This window comes from Ammospiza caudacuta, chromosome 12 (assembly GCF_027887145.1).
Source record: "Ammospiza caudacuta isolate bAmmCau1 chromosome 12, bAmmCau1.pri, whole genome shotgun sequence".
NCBI classification, from domain to species: Eukaryota; Metazoa; Chordata; class Aves; order Passeriformes; family Passerellidae; genus Ammospiza; species Ammospiza caudacuta.
In genome coordinates, this window is record NC_080604.1 from 577,928 (window position 1) to 602,357 (window position 24,430).

Here is a 24,430-nt window from a genome sequence, read left to right on the forward strand (position 1 = left end):
CCTGCTGTCTTTCTGATCTTGTTTTAAATAGCCTACTAGTGGTGATTCTTTTTCCTTTTTCCTTAATGACAGGGTTGAAAAAAGGTTTTCAACCAGTGTTTCTATGATTTAATTTGCAAGGGTACCTGGACATCATACAGAATCCTGCAGAATGAAGGAGCCTTATCTTGATATCTTCTAGAAATGCTGTGTCTGGGAGCATTTGCTAAGGTCGCTGTTTGTAAGAATTCAGTCTTCCCAAGGATGCTGTATCAAGTGTCTTGCTGCCTTCTACTCAGCATAATCTGAAAGTGTCAAGCGAGTGCCAGTACTGTCACAGCTTATATGGTGGGGCTTGGTTGTAACAGAGGAAAAATGCAGCACTTAAATCTCAAAAGCAGTGAAATGTTAATGTGTCATTTTTGGCTGGTGCTAAAACACTGAGGTTAGTGCCTGCTTTTTCACAAAACTTCGTATCTTGAGAGTAGGTCTGTTCCTGGCTCAGCGTGTGTTTAGTGAAGCAGCCAAGTAAAAAGACTTGAAGAAATTGTTGGTTATTAACTTAAGGTTGGTAAAGAGAGACAGTAATAACAAAAGAGGAACTAATCTGATTTGGTGTAGTGGTAAATCAGCTCTAAATTCGTTACTGTATTATCATTACGTTGAAGGGGTTTTTTTGTGAAATCATAACACTTTATTGGAAAGACAATTACATTATTACTGTTTTTGCTAGGCATTATTTTAACATACAGTATGGTTTCTATAAGGACACAGTACGAGTGTGTGTTTGCCCTCCTCCCTTTCTGTTACGGTAATATAATTGCTTTTCTTTCTTCTTGCTATAGCCCAAAATGCAATGGAAATGGTGTTGCTGTTTGGCCAAGTTTACAGTTGTGAACCATCTCATCAATCACACCTGCTTTCCTTCCAAATGTTTCCTTTGGCAAGAACATCTGTTGAGGAGAATAGCTTTATTCCCTAGGGCACCATTTTCCATATGCTCCCATTTTAGGATAAAATTAAACCAGTGGACCTTGTCAGTGTTTTCATAACCAAAAATGGGTCCTTGTGCTTCTGTTAGTAGAACATGAGCAGTATTATTTAATAGTGACATGTATCACTTCCACTGGTGCTCTTCTGGGGAGTGGTGCTGGCTGGCTGCGAGTGGAATTGTTCTTTGGCACACGAAGCAGATGGTGTTTAGTCAGAGAAGTGTCATATGTCCAATCTGGTGCTGCCTGGCTTGCTGACAGGGTAGTGGTTTGTGGAATCAAGAGCTTGGAGGTATGGTAAGCACCAGGAGGAGAAAACAGGGCTCCTGTATATTTCTTGTGAGGCTGGTAGAGCTGTCAAATGGCCAGATTTCCATGGGCATCTCCTCTTGATGAGCCTGTACATTTTGTGCAGGAAATGAAGGGCTCCCTGCGTGGCTGGCAGGGATCTGAGCCGAGTGGGCAGGCTGTGCTGAGCCCAGCTCTCAGGTGTGGCACGTTCATTTATTGTACGTGCACGGGCAGCGCAGCCTGCTCTGGGTGATGGCGCTCGCGGGGGGCTCGGGCTGCATCTCTGCCTCTCTGCGGGTGCACCTGTGTGGAAGCTCTATGGACAGAGACAGCCCACGAGGGTTCAGGCTGGTGGCCATTTCTCACTGCATCTCTCTCCTCCTGCAGAACTGTGACCTGGCAGAATCGGCATCTGTGGAACCCTTTGTGATCCTGGTGTGGCTGTGACAGGAACACTAAAGCAGTGCACAGCTTTGTCTGTAATAAAGCATTTGTTTGCAAAGGAGTATGAGGGCCCAGAAATCCCTGGCAGCTTTCAGGGAATGAAGCCCATTGATAGTGTGTGCACATGAGGATAGAGAGTTGCCAAATTGCACAGTGATGTAAAAAACAAACAAACCCCTTTAGTTTAAACTGTGCTTTCTGAACTTTTTCAGTACCTCTCCCCAGCTACACATCAGCATGAGCTGTAAAGAAAAGCAGAAACTGCTGTTCCAGACTTCAGCTGGACTTTCAGGTGGACTCATAAACTGCTGTGTGCCTCCTACTTGGGTACAGTCTATGGCAAGCAGGTGTGTGGCCTTGGGTTTTAATGTGCCACTGAGTTTTAATGACAGCCCTGCCCTCTTATGTAAGCTTTTAAGGCATTTTCATGCCTTGTGCTATTTATCATGGTGTCATAACTGCATTTCCTCTACAATATTCAAAAAGGATATGTTTCCTGCAAGGTCCTATCCTACAACCTTTCTTTTTCCCAGGGTGGGGCAGGTACTGGTGATACATGGTTAATGCACTGCTTGCATTTTGTTCAGACAACGCTACAGACATCGGTGCTTTCGTTTTTCTGTACACGTTCCCTTTTCCCCAAGACTGCACGATGACTTGTTGACTGATGAGGCCCTTTCATGTACTCACCTGTCACTTATCGTGGGGTCTGTGGGAAACACAGTCCTGGGATTTAAATTCCATACAGTGGGTGTCCATTACTACTGGTAATTAAAAAAAATCTTACTCCAATTGCTTTTTCTCTTTCAGTATTAATAAGTCTGTTGTTTCACAGGTGGAAAAAGCTTTTATCCTATGCAATCACAGGGACCTCAGAGATACCAGTCTTTGCAATCATAAATGGCCATATTGATTGGTCTTTATTAATAGAAAAGCCTTTATCCTCTAAGGAGAGATGAAGCACCTGAATTTTGTAAAGTTAAAAAAATAATCACAGAGCCTTTTAAAGTCACATGAAAGCTTTGCATAGTTCCTAGGTAGTTTCTCCAAACTTCTAGTCATGTTTTTTCATGATGCTGTATTTTTTTTTTTTTAAGTTTTACTGAGCAAGGAGATCGATCTTCAGAGAAAAAAAGTTATTTTTAAAAACTTCTTGGCGAAAGTGTATACCAGTAATGCTATTTATGGATTAATGGATTGAACCATTTTAAGATGCATTGAACCCAATGGTTCTTCAATCCTACATTTTGCTGGCAATACAATTTTCTTTAAAAAAACAAATCTAAGCAATCAAATGAAGTGCTGTTCATTCCAGTTAATATGATATGTGTATGCACTACTGTTCTTTTCTTCAGATGTCTTGTTGGAAGAGATTTTAGTCCTTTTATTTACCTAAATTGATAAAGGGCAAATCCTTCTGTTGGTCTGTCTCTCTGGGGGTGGGTTCTTCGATTCCATAGTACCTTGTTGGTGTGCCTGAAGTCAAACAGCCAAATGAAAAGGATTTTTTGTTTGCTTTGTGTAGGTGCACATCAAGGTAGCCAAGAGCAGTGTCATCTCCATAGATCCCCACTTAAGGGAGTTGATAAAGTCAGCTTTTGCTTTTTCCTGTCAGCTGAAGAGAGAGAGAGAGAACAGAGCAGAAGGGTTCCGTATGCTTTTCTAACTTGTATTGGGTTTTATGAATGTAGGAAACAATATGTGATTAAACATACAACAAGCCTTTTTGGCAAATAGTCTCTGCAAACACTATCTTCTTGCACTACTCCATGAAATTGGAGCGTGAAGCTCAAACTACCAGGCAGTTCTTTCCCTTAACTTAGCTTTCCCATTTGAAAGCCTTTTGAGTATTCTTCAACCATCTGGGTCCTGGGCTGTCACCAGCTGTTGAAGGGCATGATTCTCCCCCTCAGGTGGGACCTGGAGCACTGCACCCAGCCCTGGGGCCTCTGCAGGAGAATGGTGTGGAGCTGCTGGAGAGACCCAGAGGAGGCCCTGGAGCTGCCCCCAGGGCTGGATCCCTCTGCTCTGAGCCAGGCTGGCAGAGCTGGGGGTGCTCACCTGGACAAAAGAAGGCTCCAGGGAGAGCTCAGAACCCCTGCCAGGGCCTAAAGGGGCTCCAGGAGAGCTGCAGAGGGACTGGGGACAAGGGATGGAGGGACAGGACACAGGGAATGGCTCCCACTGCCAGAGGGCAGGGATGGATGGGATATTGGGAATGTTCCCTGTGAGGGTGGGCAGGCCCTGGCACAGAGTGCCCAGAGCAGCTGGGTCTGCCCCTGGATCCCTGGCAGTGCCCAAGGCCAGGCTGGACTTTGGGGCTTGGTGGTAGGTGTCCCTGCCTGGGGTTGGGGGAACAAGATGATCTTTAAGGTCCCTTCCAACCTAATTCATTCAGTGATTCTGTTCTTGAAATCTTTCAGAAAATAAAATGTAGTGTTTCCTAATTATTGTTGTTTCCATAGAGTCTCTGTCAAATGTTGTTTGTTAACTACAGTCCATATAATAATTCTTCCATCACATTGTAAAATCCATACTGCTGTAGGCCACAGATTTTAAATTACAAAACAGCTGTGATCAAAGCTGAACACACCAACTCATAAGGAATGTGTCTGTGCCCACCAGTTTGGAATCTGCAAGTACGAGACATGGGTTGTTTTTGTTGGGTTTTCTTTTCTTACCCAGTTTTCAAATTCTTGTCACGAAAGGCTGCAGGGACTCCTATGACTGAGCATCACTCACATTTGTTTAGATTTGGGACTGCTGACTTTGTTTTCAGGGGTAGTGTCTAGCCAAGATTTGAACTTTCTTGTTTGCGTTGGTAACAACCATTTGAATCAGTATCTTGGGCCTTAGCCAAGGTCCTGTGTCCTGTAACATAAGGGGGGCTGTAACAGAATAGTTTCGTAGACTTCAAGTTACAAAGTACTTCTGTGGTTGTCTGATCAAGCCTCCTGTGTGTGCCTTGGTTTGTAAGAGTTTCTTCAGTGAATTTGGTCATCCCTGACACTCAGAGAAGCTGTTCAGCCTGAACTCCCCAGCATGGAGAGCAGAGCCCAGTGCTTTACTGGTTCTCCCAGCCAGGGTCTGTGCTGAGGGCCACGGTGCTCTCTGCACTGGGAGCTGCTCTTCCCTGTTGGGATCAGTCCATGGCCAGGCTGGCTGTCCAGCCCCAGCACTGTTGGGCTGCTCACATGCAGTTTACACAGGAAGCTCAGTCCCTCTTGGTGGCCTGTCACTTTGATGCTGCAGAATTCTCCTAATTCTTTCTAAATTTCGCATTTGTTACTAGTGATGAGCTTTTTTCCCACGGTTCTTTGTAAAAATTCAAATCACTTTGTTAGAATAAAACCTCAGCCCTGCAAAACCTCATGAAAAATCCTCAAGGATGTGTATTTTTATTGCTTACCCAATTTTTAATTATTTAATGTAAACAGATATTTTCTGTTTCATTAAAATTCTTAATGTGAAGCAAATGCATTGCAGAAATCTGAGTTTGTTATGTCAATGTTATTATATTTATCAACCCAAACATATAATCTCCTTGGAAAATGGCCCAGATCTGTTTCTCACATACTCATGTTGATGTTACCCTTTCATGCCTTGCTGTCCAAGGGATGGGGAATAGTTCAATTTTGAATTATTAGTGTGTTTTAGTTGACAAGCTCCTGTAATTCTTTTGAGCGGGGCTATAGAATGTCAAGCTTTGCAGGAGGGAAAATCAAGAAAAAGGAACTATTTTGTTACAAAAGGGATGCTTTCAGCTTAATTCCTAACCATTATGGGAGACTGTGATGAATGTATCCTGTCTGGGAGTGCAGCATTTGCCTTGGAGTGTTTTCTAACAGGTTGTCAAGTGGTGTTAGAAATGCACCACAAGTGACAGCTCCTTACAGCACTTAGAAAGGTTCACAAGGAAGACATTTCCAAACTCCAGACACATAGCTCTGTTAAATATTTAGGAGCTGGGATACCCCAATCTGAAGAGTGGCTTTGTGACAGTGAAAGGTCCCTCTCCTCAATTTCCCAGAGCTTTGCAAGCATTGAATGCTTGTCCAGTCTCTTGAGTTGTTATGGCAGTTGGGCTATTTGCTTTTTCCTTCATCTCCACACTATATTCTTCCCACTCATGTTTTCTTTTGAATTTTACCTCCAGCAGCAGCAGCAGTAAGCAGTTGGTCCTTTCTTGGGTGCTGCATGCGGTGGAGCAGGGCTGGAACAAGAGCAGTGTTCCTGGAGCAGCTTCAGGGCCTTTGAGGCTCATGACTTTTCAGATGCAGGAGTTTATGGAATCACAGGATGGTTTGGGTTAGAAGGGACCTTAGAGCTCATCCTGTTCCACCCCTGCCACAAGCAGGGACACCTTCCATTAGACCCCGTCACTCCAAGACCTGTCCAACCTAGTGCTGGACATTACCTGGGGATTTAGGTATTTGCAATTATATGACCCTCTGCAAGGACGTTTTCTTCAAAACAGAGCAAATTATTCTAAAGGAATATTTTCCGGTATTTCCCCTCAAAGGTCCCTAGCTAAAACTAACAGCAGGTTGGGATGAGAAGAGCTTTCAATACTGCTGGTTAGGTGTTGGAACCCAGGACATCCCTCTGGCTGCCCTGGATGGCCAATGCCCTGCCAGGGGGCTCAGGGACCTTGGCACAGAGCCCAAGACCCCTGTGCCTTTGATCTTGACCCATGGAAAAAATTACCAACCTTAAATGAGGAATTACAAGCCATGAAAGTTTTAAGTAGAATGATAGTTTGTCACAGGGTGAAAAGTAGAATTTGGGGGGTTTTAGAATGGGGACTCGGGGTCCCAAGAGGAAGAATTTGGGCATGCCTTGTTCTTCTTTCTCCTTCTTCCTAGCCTCCACCTTCTGGATGATGGTGGCACTTTTGGATTGGTTTAGAGTAGGAACACACTGTCTGACAAAGGTGATAGGTATTGGAAAATAATTGTAAATAAAGTACAGGTAGTTTTTCGTATAAAAAAGACAACACCGGCCTGAAGGTGGGGAGTGTGCCACTGACTGACCTGCTGAATGGACCTCAGCAGGTCAGGGAAAGAATGTTATTATAGATAACAGAAAATAACCTTGAAAAGCAGAAGAATCCTGACTCCTCCTTCAGTTGCTGGGCTGGGAAAAGAGACTCTGTGACACATCTTGGGGTCATCCTGACCACAGAGACCCCTGAGATTTAGCGTGCTGCTCTTCCATAGATCTCCTGGGTGCACTGAGGAACTCCTTATCCTTTTTCTGTGTGCGTTAGAAATGCAAAATGTGGGCACAGAAGCATTAAATGACTTGGTGTAGGAGGCTTAGTAGGCCGCAGTGTGAGGGAAGAGCTGAGAAAGTTTCTCTCCAGGATTCATTGAGCTACTGTTGGAGTTTAAATTAAGATCTGTGCAAAGACTCATCACTTTTCTGCTTTCCAGCTATTTTGCATTCCTATCCCTCAGTATAATTAATTTCAGCATGTCAGTGTAAAGGCACATATGAACTTGGTCAGTCTTGCATGTTTTGTGGAAACAGGGACATGAAAATTTCTGAGATGCTGAACTTACACTGAAAGCTGTGTGGGCAAGTTTTCCATGCGTGCCTGGCACCAGGACAGCTCTTCACTGGGAACAAGATAAAATGTGTCCAGCTCAAAAAGGCTAAGTCATTGGCGCGATAAAGGATGTGGATGGTACAAGATGTTCTGCATGGAGAGCTCGAGACAGCTGCTGCAGCTCTGGTCACTGAGACTGATGCTGGTGACAATGATGGTGACGATGACAGACCTCACTGTGGTCTGCAACTTCCTCCTGAGGGACAGGAGAGGGGGCAGGCGCTCATCTCTTCCTTTTGGTGACCGATGATAGGACCTGAGTGATCACCATGAAGCTGTGCCAGGGCAGGGTTAGGTTGAATTTTAGGGCAAGGCTCTTCCCCCAGAGGGTGCTGGCCCTGCCCAGGCTCCCCAGGGAACGGGCACAGCCCCGAGGCTGCCAGAGCTGCAGGAGCCTTTGGGCAGCACTGCCAGGGATGCCCAGGGTGGGATTGTTGGGGGGTCTGGGCAGGGCTGGCATTGGATTCAATGATCCTCATGGATTCTTCCTAACTCAAGGGGTTCTGTGGTTCAGTGGCCAAGGGGATCTCCTCATGCTCAGTGCTCTCCTGGAGCTCAGCACAGCATCAAGTGAGAAATGGCTTTTTGTGCTGCTTTTATGTGACACAAGGTGATTTTGTTAGAAGAGTAGTCATATTAGAGGTATATTCATAGCTGTGTAGGAAAGATGATTTGAGGAACTCTGAAAAATCTCACCTACAGTTTACTCCATCTGTCTGTTTGGTGGGGAATCTTAGGGTGTTTTGTGGGTTTGTGGTAATTTTTTTACTAAATTGAACTTGAGGTAGTTTCCTAAAATAAATGTACTTAGTGTGTAATGGAAAACTGCCAACCCTTCAGGGACGTCATCACAGTGCTTGAAGGGCTATTCCATGGGCATCTTCTAGGATTGGTAAGGCTGCCTGACCTGGGGTTCACTGACAAATGCAACACAGTCCAAGGGCTTTATTTGGGAGTCAGAAAATATATATTCTACTCTCCATCCTGCCACAGAGGGTAGGGGGCAACAGGAGTGTGAGAAAGCAGCGTTTGTCTTGGACAGTCTCACTGGGGGAGCTGAACTAAGCCATCATCACAGACCAACTGAGCATCCTATTGCCTGTTTAGGGTTCCTGGTGGACTGTGATTAATTCACTGGTACGAATATTTCACTTTAAGAGTGTTTTACAGATTGAAGTGTGCAATTGCTAGGTTATAACTAGACGGGAAATGGTAGCAATAATGGGATGAAAATGCTGTTTTCTTGTTAGAAAGGCAGGATTGAATGCTGCCCCAAGATTAAACTTGCCAGAGCAAAGCTAAATCAAACTTTGCTTATTCTGCTAATTCTTCACGCTGTGTTTATTTTGGTTGGTGAGGCTCATTGGCCGAGGGAGCGTTGCATGCTGTTTGGGTAAATGACAACATTTGGTAAATAACAACAGTTTTGGTGCCTCCTCTCGGACTGCAGAGGGTGGTGGGGCTTCTCTGGCAGGCTCTCAGGTGGGCAAGAGGTGGCATTTCTCTTCTTTAGGAAAGATACTGTGTCTGTGTAGCAAACACACAGCAAAGAGAATAATAGAATCCTTGAATGGTTTGAGTTGGAAGTGACCTCAGAGATCATCTTCCAACCCCCATGACCTTCCACTAGACCAGAAAATATAAGGGGATTTCATATCTATACAATAAGTTAATTTGCAAACTGCCTTAGAGTAAGGAGGTGAGATGAATGAAGCACGAAGGGGATGGCTTATCCTAGCACATGAGCACTCTGCACTGGGCTGCTGCTGAGAGGTTTTAATGGTCACAGCACACCAGGGGTACAGCCCTTCAAGGGCAGTGAGTTCTCTCTGCTCCTGTCCCCCGTTTCCACCTCTTTGAAGGTGATATTTTAGGCACAGCACTGAAATGTCTCTCCACTCCTGCTGTGGGCCAGCCCAGGGCTGAGCCTCCGGGGGATAGCTGGAGCATCCCTCCAGTGCTGACAATCCAGCACTGGAGCAAGGGTAATTCACCTGCCCAGTTACTGTGTTTGTGGGTTACAAGAAGTAGGCTGAAGCAGAACGCTATTTAAAAAAACAACCAATTGTTGCTTAAACTTCAGTAAATGCTGGGGTCAGATGGGATTCCAGAAAATATGAAACACCAGGTTCTCATGACATGCCTGAAGTGGTTTTTTCGTGGTTAGGGCTTTTTCTTTCAAGGGGAATCTGGTATCGTGGAGCTTTCTTCACACATTGATTTCAGAGTTTCCTTTGAGAAAGGTGTTTTGTGAGGCAAGTCAGAACTGTTTTGGTGTGTTATCTGCATTCACAGGCTTATGTGGAACCTGTGAAGCACTGGTAATTAAGGAAGTTGAGGAGGTGCTACCTGAAATTAATTTAATTGCTTGTGACAAGAACTTCTTTTGTTTAGGCATAGGTTGTCATGGTGTGGTTATGTTGGGAGGTTTTCACCTGTAAAACACACTCTGCCTGTGGTGTACAGAGGTTTTCACCTCTAAAACACATGGCCTGTCCATGGTGTTGTGTTTCTTGGGTGTGTTTGTAGCTCTTTGGGGATTGGAGATTTGGGGTATTGATCCCCCTTCCTCCTGCCCTCTCAGGATGAACTGCTGAAGTTCTGAGGTTCAACACAAGATGTGAATCCCACTGTTCCTCTGCTGTAAGGCTTTGAGGTATGCCTTAATCAATTTAGAAAGCAGCAAGCTATATCCAGCAATAAACCACACTCAGCCTCTTCTGCTGTGCCAAATTTAGCCATAAAGATCTGAATACAATTCCTAATTTTCCATAGATTTCCAGCAATGACTCAGGCAAATAAGTAAATCTTCCTCAGCCTGTTCCATAGCTCCTGTTCACTGAATTGTGAGTATCCATGGGGACAAGGACTGCTTTTATGCCTTTGGAAAATGAGTTCCCCCTGGGAAAACCTCCCTGCGCTTCAGTAGTGCCGCTGACAAATAGCAGGCTGTAACTTGGCCGGGGTTACCGACTGAAAAGAATGTTGGCTGGATTCTGATAGGGAGTGAAGCTGTAAAATCTTTTTTTCTTGATTTGCAAGTTGTCTCATGGCATCTACCATTTGTTCACAGAGAGGGGATTTTATCCTTTAGGATTGCTGTCAGTGCTAAGTGCTTATAACTGAGTATGTGGGGTGTGGGAATGAAAGGTCCTGGATGCTATTAAACATTTATTGCATAGGCAGGATGATACTAAAGATATAAGGCTGGTACGTGAAAGCAGGACTGCTACCGTCCATAAATCCACAGGAAACTGACAGACAGTTCCACAGGAGACAGCTGGCAGTGGGTCCCAGGCTGACTTCACACTTGAGGCCATCTCTGGTTAGAGGAGTAGTTGCGGTACATGTGCAAAAGTGTGGACTTGGAATGCAGATGTGAAAACGGAATGATCTGAACAGATATTCATTCTGCTGATGTAGGTATTTGATTTCTGTCCCTGGCTCAGAAGTGCCTCTGGTTTTTTTTTCTTCATCAGCAGCGTGGGTCAGGCTTCTGCATGATGGAGGTGAGCCCTGCCCTCGTTTCTCACCTAGTGCTCCTACTTGCCTTACAGTCAGGCCTTCATCTGTTCAAAATGAGAGAAAACTAAATAACCATCAGTAAATGCAGCTATGTCAGTTTAAGAATTTAAAAACAAAACAAAACACAAAACTTTTAAAAAAACAGTATTTATAGGCTAGCTGGACACAGATGTCCGTAGGCCAGGAAGTAGGGAAGATACTCAAGTGTTTAAAGTAGTTTAAAAATTTTTAACATTAGTGAAAATTCAAGACTTTAAAAGGAGAAAAATTAAAAAATTTCTGTGAAACTGCAAAGCAGCACAACTTTCTAGTTTGCAACAGCTGTGCTCCAGACCCTACTCCTACACAGGTTCTACGTATTGAATGTGAAAAATTTGTGTAGTCTTCTTTGCAAGGGCCCCTTTCTTCATGGTGAGGGGGGTGGAGTTCATTCCCAAATAGATTTCCTCTTTGCAAGGAATTAGGCAAGAAACTTGACCTTGTTTGTTAATCTTGGAAATCTTCTGAAGGCTCAGGTGAAAGCCAGTCTCCTGCTTGTATAATTTTCATATCCTTAGTCAGAGCCCATATGTTACAACCTGGAGGAAATGATGCTTGGGGATGACTAACTAAACATGTTCCTGCTGTTAATTTGGATGTCATTCCAGAAATTTAATTAGTAAGTTTTCCCTTTCCTTTTGTTAACACATTTACTTACTGATTCCTGTCTTTGCTGTTGTTCCCCATAAGGAACTAAATGAAGGGATAAAATTTATATTAACAGAGAGAAGCATTTTCTTCCCAGCTGTGATAAGTAGGGAGACGCAGAGAACATACATGTGTTGTATTAGCAGAAATTTGGTTATAGATAGATTATTCACTTCTTTGTATCTTCCTGCTGCAAATATCATGTTAATCCAGTTTAAATGAGTGTGGGATTTACCAGAATTGAGGCTCCAAAGTGCTGATCAGAAATTCATAGAATCACAGAATGGTTTGGGTTGGAAGGGACCTCAAATCCCATCTTGTCCACCCCTGCCATGGCAGGGACACCTCCCTCTGTCCCAGGTGCTCCCAGCCCTGTCCAGCCTGGCCTTGGGCACTGCCAGGGATCCAGGGGCAGCCCCAGCTGCTCTGGGCACCCTGTGCCAGGGCCTGCCCACCCTCACAGTGCAGTTTCTTCCTCATACCCAGATGATCTTTAGGGCCCCTTCCAACCCAAACTATTCATGAGTCTATGACCACCTTTCTTTGTCATAACCTTTGTCATGACCTTTCCAAACAATTCTGTTTTAATGTAATTACATTAAAATGTAATGCCTGGAGGTTGTTTGAGGTTTACATCCTTAGTTTCAGGATGAGGACATTTTGCCTTATGTGGATTATATGATGGGGAATGAGTGTCTCTGACCCCAGTGAAGGTTTCTCGGGTTTGGATTAAACCCTGAGTGAGTCATGCAGTTAAACAGGTGTTTCTGCTGCTTCAGAGTAGAAAACACTTCGACCTTTAAGCCCTTTCAGAATCAGCTTATGTTTTTGCCAGTGACTCATGTCAGGTTGAGCCTGGAGGAATTTCGAGGAGGCTGTTTGAGCCCTGATGGCACCAGAGACCCCTCCTGTGGTGGAGGCTGCAGCTGCAGGAGTGGCTGCTCTGCCCTGGCCCTCACCTTGCCTCTCCATCTGGAAAACAATGCTCAATTCTTCAGCAGTGCTCAATGCTTTTTCTTCAATCTGGTTTAAAAAATCCAGATTTTTTTCTACTGTAATTACAAATAAAACACACATTTGCCTTCCAGAATCACTTTGTTGCAGTTGCCAAAAATGATCCTACTTGTCATATGTAGAATATACAGAATATGGTTGTGTGCTGAAGGATAGTTTTAAAAGTTACCAATGAAGTAATGAAGTAGCAGTGGAAAAGTTCTCACAGTGCTCAGAAACCTGGAAATGAGAGTCAAGGACTATGGTATTACTTTTTTTTTTTTTTTTTAATTGGAAAGTATTTGCAAATCTGCTGGATCTGTGAGGCCACCTTTCCTTTTCTCTGCCAGCTCCCACTCTGCTCTTCCTGCCTTGAATGGGGACTTGCTCCTTCTCCTTCCTAACAGCAGTGTGTCTGATTTATTCTACAGGTTTTAAGTTAGAAGGAAACTCATCAGTAGGGAAGAAGTGGTGGATTTGAGAGCAGTTCTGTGGCTCTTCTTGCCTGACTTGTTAGACAGCTTGGTTTTTTTGTTGGTTTTTTTAGCTTTATTTTTTTGCTGTAGAAGAAAGGTGGCTGGTGCAGAGCAGCGGAGGTGCTGCCTGGCTCGGCTGTGGGTGTTCTGTGTGCTGCTGTCCCTGAGGGGCATGGGGGGCTCTGCCTGCCCTGGGCACCCTGCACTGCCCAGCCCCTGGGCGGCTGCTGCTGCTGCTGGGGCAGGTTTTGCTCTGGTGCTGCTCCACAGATCTCAGAGTGAACAGAGAGCACCCTGAAGAGCCCCAGTGCCAATGGAAACGCTCCCCCTGTGCGCACACGGCGCTGGGGCAGGGCTTTGTCATCCACCAAGAGCCAAATCATGGTTCCAACCCTGTGTTTCCTGTGATGAAGTCTCTGTGTGAAGTGTTTGTAGCCATGGGAATTCTCATTCCCATCTCGAACTGTCTGGGATTGTGGGTGAGGACAGGCTGTGGAAATGGCAGTGGCTGATTCTTTTGCATCTTGGCTACAAGTCAGCTGTGTTCCCATTTAATTCATTCTGTGTGCATAGGAGTGCAGCTAGTATAGATGTGCCTAACTGACTTGAGAAAAGAAAGAAGTCTGAGGTCAAAATACAAACTAATTAATCTTGGTAATTGACGAGCCTTTGGCTTTCTGACTTAGAGCACCTTCTAAAGATCCCAAAAGCTCAATTTCTAGTGCAGGGGTGGGCAGTGCTTTGGCCAAGGGGGGCAAACCAAGGGGGGCATGATGGTGGGGTTTGGGTGGAACTCCCACGCTGCTCTGTTTCATCATCCTAAGAGGTTGGAGCGAGTGTCCAGGCTGCCTCTTTGAGGTGTCCATGTGCTGGGGAGGTCCAGGCAGCCCTGGAGCCATGGGAGAGACAGAGAGTCTCTGCATGTGCTGGACAGGGTCATGTCATAGCCTGGAGGGGAAATGCCCTGAAATTCCCCAGGAAAACCAGAGTAGTAGAACATGACATTTTCACATTTCCAATCTAAAGAATTTCCGTGCTATGCAGCCTATGCGAGAAGCTGAAGGACAGTTGCAAACACTTCCTTTACCAAAAAGAAGGGGAAAGTCTCCAAAATTAAGCAGAGCAGCAAACGCATAGAAAAATTTATGTGTTTGGATTTTTTTTGGAAAGTAACATGGTTTTAATGTAGCCTGAGGTGAACAGGATGGGCTGTAGAACCCAGTGTGGTGAGCAGCAAGGACCTCAGCTGGTGCTTTGTACCAGTGCATCCAGGAGCAGATGAGGGCAGTGGGAGCCGTCCTGGCTGTGAGAACACCCAGTCCTGGAAATGGCATCCTGTGGCTATTAATCCCTTGGATGGGGAGCCTCTCGACACCCAAACATGAAGAAATAGCTGAGGGTTGATCCATCATGCCACGGCTGTGTTCGTGGTGCCTGAAATATTAGTGCTGTCACAGGAATGGCGTTAGCACAGGCATCTCTTTGTCTTCTTGATACTGGAATTAGGCCGAGTGCCCTAGTTCATAATGCTGCTGCTCTCTTACATAAAAGATTTTATGATTGCTCTTGACATGAGCATAAAACAAATCCAAAATTCTGAACACCCTGGCAATGCAGGGCCTTTATTTTTGTCCATCACTAATAATAATGTCTCGTTTTGGCTTATAGGACAGAAAACTCACAAAAGTAGAGAGGCAGAGATTTAAAGAGGAAGCAGAAATGTTGAAAGGTCTACAGCACCCAAACATCGTGAGGTTTTATGACTTCTGGGAATCCTGTGCAAAAGGCAAAAGATGCATCGTGCTGGTTACCGAGCTGATGACCTCTGGAACGCTGAAGACGTAAGTACTGCGCTCCTGCAAGGGGCTAAGAATAGCAGCAGACATTTATAGCAAAATCCTACTTTTGTATGCTGAAAAAAACCATCTCCAGATAAAAGCAAAAAATGGAGCTGTTCTCTGGTGTCTGTCATTTGTCCCTGCATTTGAACCGCAGTGGTTTGATGGGCAGAATTTTGGCCTCCATCTCTTTCTGCCCGCTTCCCTGTTTCGGTTATGCAACTCAAAGCTGTTCTCTGGCGTGTTTCATTTTCCGCCTGTGACGTTTGGATTTGTCAGGGTGTGTTTTGTGCTTGCTCTTGGGCTTGTATTTGCATGTTTTGTTAGGGAATTCAAATGGAATAGCACTTGAATGGTAGAATCTCTCAGAAGCTGAAGGTGCTCTAGGTTATCTCCTAAACAGGATGAATTAATAGCTTCTGGTACTGACAGTCTTGTTAAGGCTGATATAAAGCAGTTGGCATGAATTCTGGAACAGATTTTCAGCCCCAATGGGAGCAGTACTCACCCAGTGTGCTGCTCTGACAGTGCATTAGCAGTCCCTGCATCTTCCCTAAATGTCCCCTCCCAACCAGCGCTTCAGGTAAATAGATAGAAGCGCAGGTGTGTGGTACAAAGGTCTAAGTTTGTGGTTAAAATTAAACTTCAGTATTCTTCTGATTCAAAATATATGAACATATTCCAAAGCTCTTCTCTTCATGAAATGAATCACTGAACAATTAGACTTCAAAATATTTGGTTGCATTTGCACCAAAAATGCTCATTATCATCCTCCCTAAAACTGAATGCTCTAATTCCTCCTTTGAAAAGATCTATTTCGTTCAATTTTGGGATATTTCTGTGCTGCTCTGGTGGCATCTAATAAGGGGCTTTTATCCATAGTGGAGTTTCAGAAAACTTAAGCTGTGCTGTTAAAGCCCCTCAAATCTCTAACAAAATATTTTCGCTTCCTTTTTACCCATTTGTGTGTGTGTTGTGCTCCAGGTATCTGAAGAGGTTTAAAGTGATGAAACCTAAAGTCCTGCGGAGTTGGTGTCGGCAAATCCTGAAGGGTCTTCTTTTCTTACACACAAGAACTCCACCAATAATTCACAGAGACTTGAAATGTGATAATATTTTTATTACTGGACCAACTGGATCTGTGAAAATAGGAGACTTGGGTCTGGCAACACTCAAAAGAGCTTCATTTGCCAAAAGTGTCATAGGTAATGCTCCTGTTCTCCTTGGCTTCCCTCGGTCAGTATCGTGGCTGTCTGTTTAACATCTTCCTTTCCCATTTTGCATTAGTGATTTTAAAGTAGCAAATTGGTAGTGGAAGTTCAAGTGGGTTTGGGACTGTTGCCTCTATACCCCTATAAAAATAGGAATCAGTAAGTAATGGTATCATAACTTCCTCTTCTCCTTCCTCCTGTATCATCCTTAATGCGTAGGGAGCCCAGAACCAATGAAGTCAAAACAGTAGAAATTTCAGATATGTACTTGGCTGCTGTGGATCTGCTTAATTTCATTGATTTTAATGAACTTGTGTTTGTTTATATTTGTTAAGTTTCTCTCATTTTTAACTTCTAGTAACTGGTGGGTTTTTTTTCTCTGTTGAGGGTCAGTATTTCTTCAAATAATTTTTTTGCAGGGTAACAGTTGTTCATGGGACATATTGGAATAATATCAACAATAACAATACTGGGAATAATATAAGTAATACCAATATTGGGAATAATTCCAGAAGTACTAATACTGGGAATAATATCAGTAATATCAATACTGGGAATAGTATCAGTAGTAGCAATACAAGGAGTAGCATCAGTAATACTAATATTGGTAAGAATACTAGTAATACTTACACAGGTTTTTATAAAATCAGTTATGAACAGAACACCATCAAAATACAGTCATGTCTGAAAGGAATTTGATACTGTAAGGGGTGCAGGATGCTGGCAAAGTGTCTGCATTCATTTTGGCAATCAAACTAAGCTTATAATTTTCATGAGCACTGCTGCTCCAAGGAGAGGATAAAGGAGGCTTGGAAAGACTGGTGATGAGTAATGCTGCCCCCTCTGCAGAGGGAGTAGCTCTGAAGGCATATCAGTAGCTGCATTTCACGTTGGCTGGAAGGGATGAAATCAGCACACTGCAGTGTCTCTGCGGGAGCCCAGCCAGGGCAAACCTGCTCCTGCCAAGAGCAGCTGAGTGGGTGCTGAGCAGCCTCACGTTTAGCTGGGCTGTTAGGTTGAAGGATGCTTGTAGGTATTCCTTTCCACGCCAAGGAATGGGGGAAATGCCATTTTTGTTCTGTTTTGGAATGGTGCCAGGTATTCCATTTGTTTCTTAGACTATTGCAATCACTTTTTCAGATTTGTTTTAAATGCTCTGGAATTCACGAGATTCACTGCTGAGTTGTGTTCCTTCTAAAGCACAGCAGCACCTCCAAAATAATTTCCTGTGGCAGCTGTTAACCTTTTCTGAGCAGCAGCCTCTGCCTTAGTGACAGCTTTGACAAACACCCAGAGAGAGTGACTACACTGAGCCTCCATGGCATGGGTCTGGCTGATTTGCTGAGGCTGTAGGCATCAGTGTCTTTGAGGTGGAAGGACGAGGCGGAAGAACATAAACAAGGGAAGAGATCAGTCTTGAATTTTGCGAAATTAATTTTACAGAAATGCTTGTTCATAAGTTGAGTCTGCTCCAGAAATGTGTGCAAAAGCAGACCCTAACTTTGAGGGTTGTCCTTTATGTTGCCATTTAAAAAGCATTTTAGACAAGTCAGAAAATCCTAGAATGGTTGGGATTAGAAGGGGTCTTAAAGATCATCTTGTCTGCCATGGCTGGGATACCTTCCACTACCCCAGGTTGCTCCAAGCTCCATCCAGCCTGGCCTGGGACACCTCCAGGTGTGACATTTCCTCAATTTCTTAGGGACTTGGGTGATGGCTTGTAACTGGAGGAGAGGAGATTTACACTGGATATTAGGAAGAAACATTACTGTGAGGGTGGGCAGGCCCTGGCACAGGGTGCCCAGAGCAGCTGTGGCTGCCCCTGGATCCCTGGCAGTGCCCAAGGCCAGGCTGGATGGGGCTTGGAGCAGCCTGGGACAGTGGGAGGTGTCCCTGCCTCTCAGTGGGTGAGGTGGCCGGGGTGGATGGGATGATCTTTAAGGCACCTTCCAATCCAAACCATCCTGGAATATGCCAGAACTACTTTTTCTGATTCTATGTTGTTTTAATTAGAGTTGTGCTTTTGCTGCTGATGACATTACAAAGCATTGATGGGATCTGCCAGGGCTGGGGGCAGTTTGGGTGCTGAGGCTGGACAGAAAGAGTTCATCTGGGTCTTTCTCATGGTCCAAAACCTGCCACTCTTTTTTTGGCATCCCAACAGCTTGCTGCTACTGTCCCTTGACACACCATTGCACTCATCTCTCTTCCTTCATCTTTTCTATGTAGAAAGGAAAGAAATGAATTACAGTATGAGATACAGTTCCTGGAATGAATTACCCAAATGTTAGTAGTTTTCTGTTTTGCTTTGTAAGCCCTCCCTTTTCAGAGTAGTTTGCTGAGCAAATGTTGCCGATGTTGGGGTTGCTGCTTGTCCCCAAGCTGCATCTCCCAGTGCCTCACTTCATATTTACCAAGGTGCATCAGATTCCTGATACCCTAATTCCTGTTGAGTAGGACCTTGTTCTGTGAGTAGCCTCATTGATTTGTCCCACTAAACCAGTGACAGAATTAGGTTTGATGTTTTGTGCATGACTCTGTAGGTGATTTGTGATACTTCTGGCTTCCAAAGTGCTGTCTGCCTGCTGGTGGTTACTCTGTATCTCTGGAGGAAACAACAAAAAAAAAATGCAAATTTGCACTGATAAAAGCAAGAGTGAAGGTTCTCGTTTCTTCTTCCCTTTTCACCTTCCCGGCCCTTTACTCATCCATCTCTCCAGCCAGACAGAAACCATTCTATCACTTCAGTATGGGCAGGAAATGAACCATTGCTCATTTTCTCGTTCATTTTTGAAATTTTTCGTTCTTTTCCTTCCCCCTCCCCTCCGTCCTGCTTCCCCTCTGCCCTGCTTCCCCACTTTGGATTATTGTCAGCAAGCCATGGGCATGGAAGTGCATACATTGACATTGGATTTGCTCCCTGGGAGCTCTTTTGAAATTATCTCGTATGCAGCTATACACAGTTGTACTGGGCACGCTTCTCACAGGTGAAAAAGCTTTTGGTAAAGCCTGTTTGGACTCCTGTAAAAAACCAACATTATCTTTGTAGGTACACCAGAATTCATGGCCCCGGAAATGTACGAGGAACACTATGATGAATCTGTGGATGTCTACGCCTTTGGAATGTGCATGCTGGAAATGGCTACCTCAGAATACCCTTACTCAGAATGCCAGAATGCTGCTCAAATCTACCGAAAAGTAACCTGTGTGAGTACAGGTCCTTAACTGGTATTGGATCCTCTCATTGGAAGGTTCAAAAGCATATTTTGGTGAGGTGTCAGTACCGCTGAATGTATACTGCATTCTCGAAGTTGAGGTATCTGAGCTCTGGCTTACACAAACCTGTTTCAGGCTTATGTGTAAGCTTACAATTCTACACTTGGAGTGTGTTTTGATGCAGCTACATTAAATATTTTCAGTTATCTTTGTCGCTGACTTTATCTCCATTTGCCGCAAGTACAGCCCAATGCGCTGATGTGTGGTAGTTAAAGTGTTGCTTTCAACCCAGAGCCCCTCAGAAATAATTTTAAAGCTCACAAAAGGCCTCAGAAGCTGCTCAGCAGTGCAGTTATCTTCATCCTCTGGCTGTAGCAGCTCCCTTGGCTTTGCAGGGAGGTGAGTGTGTGCAGCCATGGATCTGCTGGATGGTTACCATGCTCTGCACCATGGGGTGGCTGCAAACCATGCTGCAGCTTCTCAGAGACATGGAATGGGTTTGATGGCTCAGGTGAGTTCCTCGCCTTTATCTCTGTTATTCAAGGCTGGGTTGGGCAGGACATGAAGCTACCTGGTCTAGTGGAAGGTGTCCCTGCCCATTACAGGGAGGTTGGAATGAGATGGTCTTTAAGGTGCCTTCCAACCCAAACCATTGTGTGATTCTGTGATCCTAGAGCTGCATGGTGACTCGATGTTGTTATTCCATGGTTCTTTATCACAGTGTTTATTAGCTTTGGCACAGGGGATGTTGGCTCTGTTTTGGTATGGTCCTTCAGATATGGCCTAAATGCTACCAGTGTGGGCAGCTTAGGGGGCACTTCCTTGGACTCTAGGGGTTCTTGGGGTGGCTGCAAGAGGCTCTTCTAATTACAGGCTCTGTAGCCTCACGTCCTGTCTGTGAGACTGGTCAGGTACTCAGTGTACCTGAGCAGTGGGAGCTGCTATTGCTGGGAAGGTGTGTGTGCACCTGGAGCCACGGAGAACATCGAGCTCTTCATTGCTCCATGTACCCAGAGAAGCTGTGTGCACACCTCGTAGCCATCTGCAGTACTGGTAATTAAGACTTTGCCAGGCTCCTAAGCCTCATTTATCAAAACAATATCCAAGATGGCAAAGAATAATGATTAATCAGAGGATTCCTAATTAGATGTTATATTTAAATTTTTGGACTTTAAGTAGCCGTTGTTTTAAACACTGATGGAAGAAGCCTGAGCCAACTCATTTTCTACAGCAGTAACATTTACACAGCTCAGAATTAGATGGTAAATTATTATAGTTTTGTAAAACTGGCTTTATACTGGCAGCTCCAGAGAGGTGGGAGATTATATTTGTCATATAGAAAAAGCAACGGTGGAGAAGCTGTTGAAAGGTCCTTGTTGGGGGTATTTTTGAAGCAGAACTGTCTGGCAGGAAAAGCTGAAGACAAAAGCATCAGGTACCAGCACGGAGGGTGTGCAGTTTTTATCTGAATTTGGGGTAGTAGCAGTGGGAGCAAAGGCACCGGGATTCCTTAGATGGCAAAATTGGCATTACTGTTTTTCCAAGGAAAGGGTTAACCAGCTCCCTGTGGAGAGGAGAAAGCCCTGTCAAATGCCATGAGCTGCACAACTGTCAGGCTGGAAGGAGGAGCAGGGGGTGGACCTCGGGGTGGGGGTGCAGGAGGAGCCTGGTCCCGGGGGAGATGCCCTGTCCCAGGAGGAGCCTTGCGGTGGGCTCACAGCTCCTCCAGCAGAGCTGCATCCGCCGGAGGGAGCCTGCTCCGAGCAGCGTGAGTGGCCTGAGGGGCTGAGGAGAGCTGCAGGAGTCTGGGGTGTGGGGTCGTGAGCCAGCACCAGGCACTGGGGTCTGCAGAAACACAAAGTAACTCTAAGATCACTTGGAATAAGGGTTAGGTTTGGGGATGCAGCAGCTTGTGAGAGCCTTGGGGCTTATAAACTGAAATATAGCCAAAAACGGAGAGTAGGCTGAAACCAAGAAGTTGAATTAAACTGTTTTCTTCCAGTATTAGATTAGTTTTGGGGCTCTCATTAAGAGCAGAAGGTGGCTCTGACGTTCTTGGATAGAGAGGGTGCAGAGCCCCTGAATGCTGCAGCTTCTCAGTGGGACATTTGCTTCTTTATGAAGCTGGAGGTTTTTTGCACTAGAAATATAAATACTATTTCTAGTGTTTTAAATTGAGGGTCAGTGCATTGTGAAATGTGTTTGCTGTGTCTAGCTGCCTGCTGCCTTTATTTAAAAAGTATAAAATGAAATAAAATAACTTTCTTTTCCTGCCTTGGGCTCAGCATTGTAGTAGCAACTACCAGAGGTATTGATAGCATTCATAGGGGTTGGAATTGCTGGCTGGAGTTTGCATCAAGGAGTGACAACCAACAGAAAGTTTAGACTGCCTACCTTCTGTTGGGTCCCACTGAGCTGATATTCCTTCTGCTGCCCAGCACAGGCAGGGCATGATTTGGGTTTTGCCACTATAATATGTCTTCAGTAGTTTCTGCTCTGTGTTCTAACCCTCTACCATGCCCTTACCTGGTACTAGGACATGAGACAGACCTCAAGTCCCAGCTGTCCAAATCACACGTGTTGGTCATCCTTACTGGTGTAGAAAACGTAAACATTACCTTTCTGAGACATTATTTCAGCATATGTCACATTCTGCATGTCTGTAGTGTAAGATTATTATACTTAATTTATTTCAGCGACCTTTTATTCTGCCTGACTGTATTCTTATGGCTAAATTGCTGCATTAATTTTTGCATTTCTGTTTTTCTACGTGTGCCTGTATGTTTGCAGTTGTCCAGGATAAGGAGGTGGTCATGTTTGGGAATGTGCAGAGGGGCTCATTTCTGTGCCAGACAAGACATGCTTTCTCCAGCCTGTCACCTCTCTCTGCCCTTTCAGCCTGAATGATGGAGTGTAAACATTTCAAAAATGGATATGTACCGTAAATAGAAAACACATCTTTCCCAAGCAGTGGGGCCAAGCCACATTTACCACAGTTCACTTTGAAGTGATTTCCTGGTCAGCATATTTGCAGTGCCCTTCGTTCTGATGCCATAATCTCATTTTTCATGCATAACTTGATGGTTTTTCTTACTCAGATTTTTTTTTTGTGTTTAATCATTCTGCCAAGTGATTTTGATGTAGACAATAGTGATGAAGCATTGGAATCCGTGACCTTCCCAGGCTGCTCCAGCCTAGTGTTTTCTTAGGCATGTGCTGCAGAGTGCACAGCAGAGCAGCTGCATCTCCAGAGAGTTCCTGGCCATCTCCTTGGGTTCAGTGGTACAAACCTGTGCTTCAGAACAACCCACCCTGTGGCAGTGTTCTGGTTTGCATGTAAAGCTTTCATACTGTTAGTTCTCATCAACCATTGAAGGTTTTCTCAGCATATGCAGGCTCTATGCCATAGTGCGCACATACAGAATTAATGCTGTGGCACAATGGCAGCAGGCAAATCATGCTGTCAATGTCATTGCATGGACTTCTTGTGGCTTTTGGAGATCTTCTTAGATCTGCAGGTAACCCTCTTAGCTTGGCATTAAGATGGAGCACCATTCTGGAGGAAAACAGAGATGAGTTTATAATTGTACACTGTGATGTCATAGAACAAAATCCTGGCAAAATTGAGAGCTTTACCTTCATTTCACTGACTTCAGAGAGTGTGTACCAAGGTGCAAGTTTCAGTTGGAAACATGGCTTCACCTTTTTTGGTAGAAGGTTTTTTCCTTTTTTAAGAATGACACGAGCCTGGAAGGTGGAGTGGCGGCCCAGAGCAGGCTGACCCTGGGGTGGGAGGGCACCTCGAGGGGCCAGGAAAGCCTTAGAGACTGACTGACGTGGGCCAGACGTGCCAGTGACTGGTGTGGCATTCGCTGTGTCCCTTCAGAGCATCACGTGCTGCTCTTCCAAAGTGTGCTCTGCTGATGGAAAATGGCCAGTGGCTGTTTTTAGACCCTGCAGAATAAGCAGCACGTTTCTTCCCTCAGCATGAAGGATGCAACTTTTTCTCTATGTGTCTGCCTGTAGACTCAGCTGCCTTGTACTGGAGGGCAATGGATCACAAATCTAATTTCTTCAGAAAGAAGGGTATGGAAATAAGTGGTGGTGAGGGAGTCAGAATAAATTATCCTGTTTGGTACAGAGAAGCTCTCAATTTGATCTCTCATTTTGCTGTTGGTTTATATAGGTGTATATATATTTCAACATTTAAGGAATCTGTATTATCATTATGCCCCTTATGCCACCCAGTGAGCTCTGCCTTTCACATGTGGTGGCATTGAATTTATTTTAATTTAGAAGAGGCTGTACAGCTTTCAAACTGTCATGGATAATCTCTTGGCTAATACACTTTGAATTTTGGTGCTGTGTTTCCTTGGGAATGCTCAGGGAAGACAGATGGCTTTTGTTTAGGTGAATGAGATGAGCCCTTTGATGGCAAATAGAATCCCCCTTCATTGTCAGGGGCACTGTGCTGCAGGGGAGGGTTTGCAGCATCCCAGTGAGCCGGCCTTGGAGAGTTTAATGAAGAGTAAGGAAGAGAAGCATCCTATAGCACAGGGACAGGGAGAAAACACTTTGCCAGAGCAACTCTGTTCAGTGCTTCACAATTGTTGTCCTCGTTTGTTTCAGTCATCTACTCATAGCTTAGCTGTTCAGCAGATGAGCACAATGGATATTTGGAGAGGAGTCAGTGTTCCGTCCAAAGATGGGGAAAGTGTTGGTGGAAGAGTTGCTGTTTTTTATTTGTGGAAGCAATTTGTAAGGTCAATATTGGGAACCAGTCATCGGGGATCTGGTGCTCTGGCCTCCCTGTGCCAGGGCCTCCCCACCATCACAGGGAGGAATTTCTTTCTTGTGTCTAATCTAAACCTGTCTCTCTTCAGGTTAAAGTCTTTATTAGATCTTATTACGCTTTCTCCCTGGACATTGTCACACTGATGTGGAAATCAGTTTTCTCATAGCAAGCAACAGTGAATTGAAATGTATAGATTTAACCTTCTTCCTGATGGAGAACACACTAGACTCCTGTAGCTTAAACATGAATTATGGTGCAGAGGAGTCCTGCTGAAAATACATTTTGATGGTGCTTTGTTTTCTTTCATTTCTGATTCAGGTATCAGAGCTCTCCTAAGAGCTCACCGTGGCACATTGAGCCAGCCTGGGCTTT

At 44.7% G+C, this 24,430-nt stretch overlaps 1 protein-coding gene across 1 annotated transcript in view; it reads left to right on the top strand.

The window, feature by feature from the left end:
• WNK2 (WNK lysine deficient protein kinase 2) overlaps positions 1–24,430 on the top strand; it is an 85,178-nt gene that overhangs the window by 18,012 nt on the left and 42,736 nt on the right. Inside the window, exons 2-4 of the mRNA XM_058812923.1 lie at positions 14,667–14,839; positions 15,821–16,041; positions 19,097–19,254. Coding sequence (XP_058668906.1) covers positions 14,667–14,839; positions 15,821–16,041; positions 19,097–19,254 — 552 coding nt within the window. The remainder of the gene's footprint in view (positions 1–14,666; positions 14,840–15,820; positions 16,042–19,096; positions 19,255–24,430) is intronic.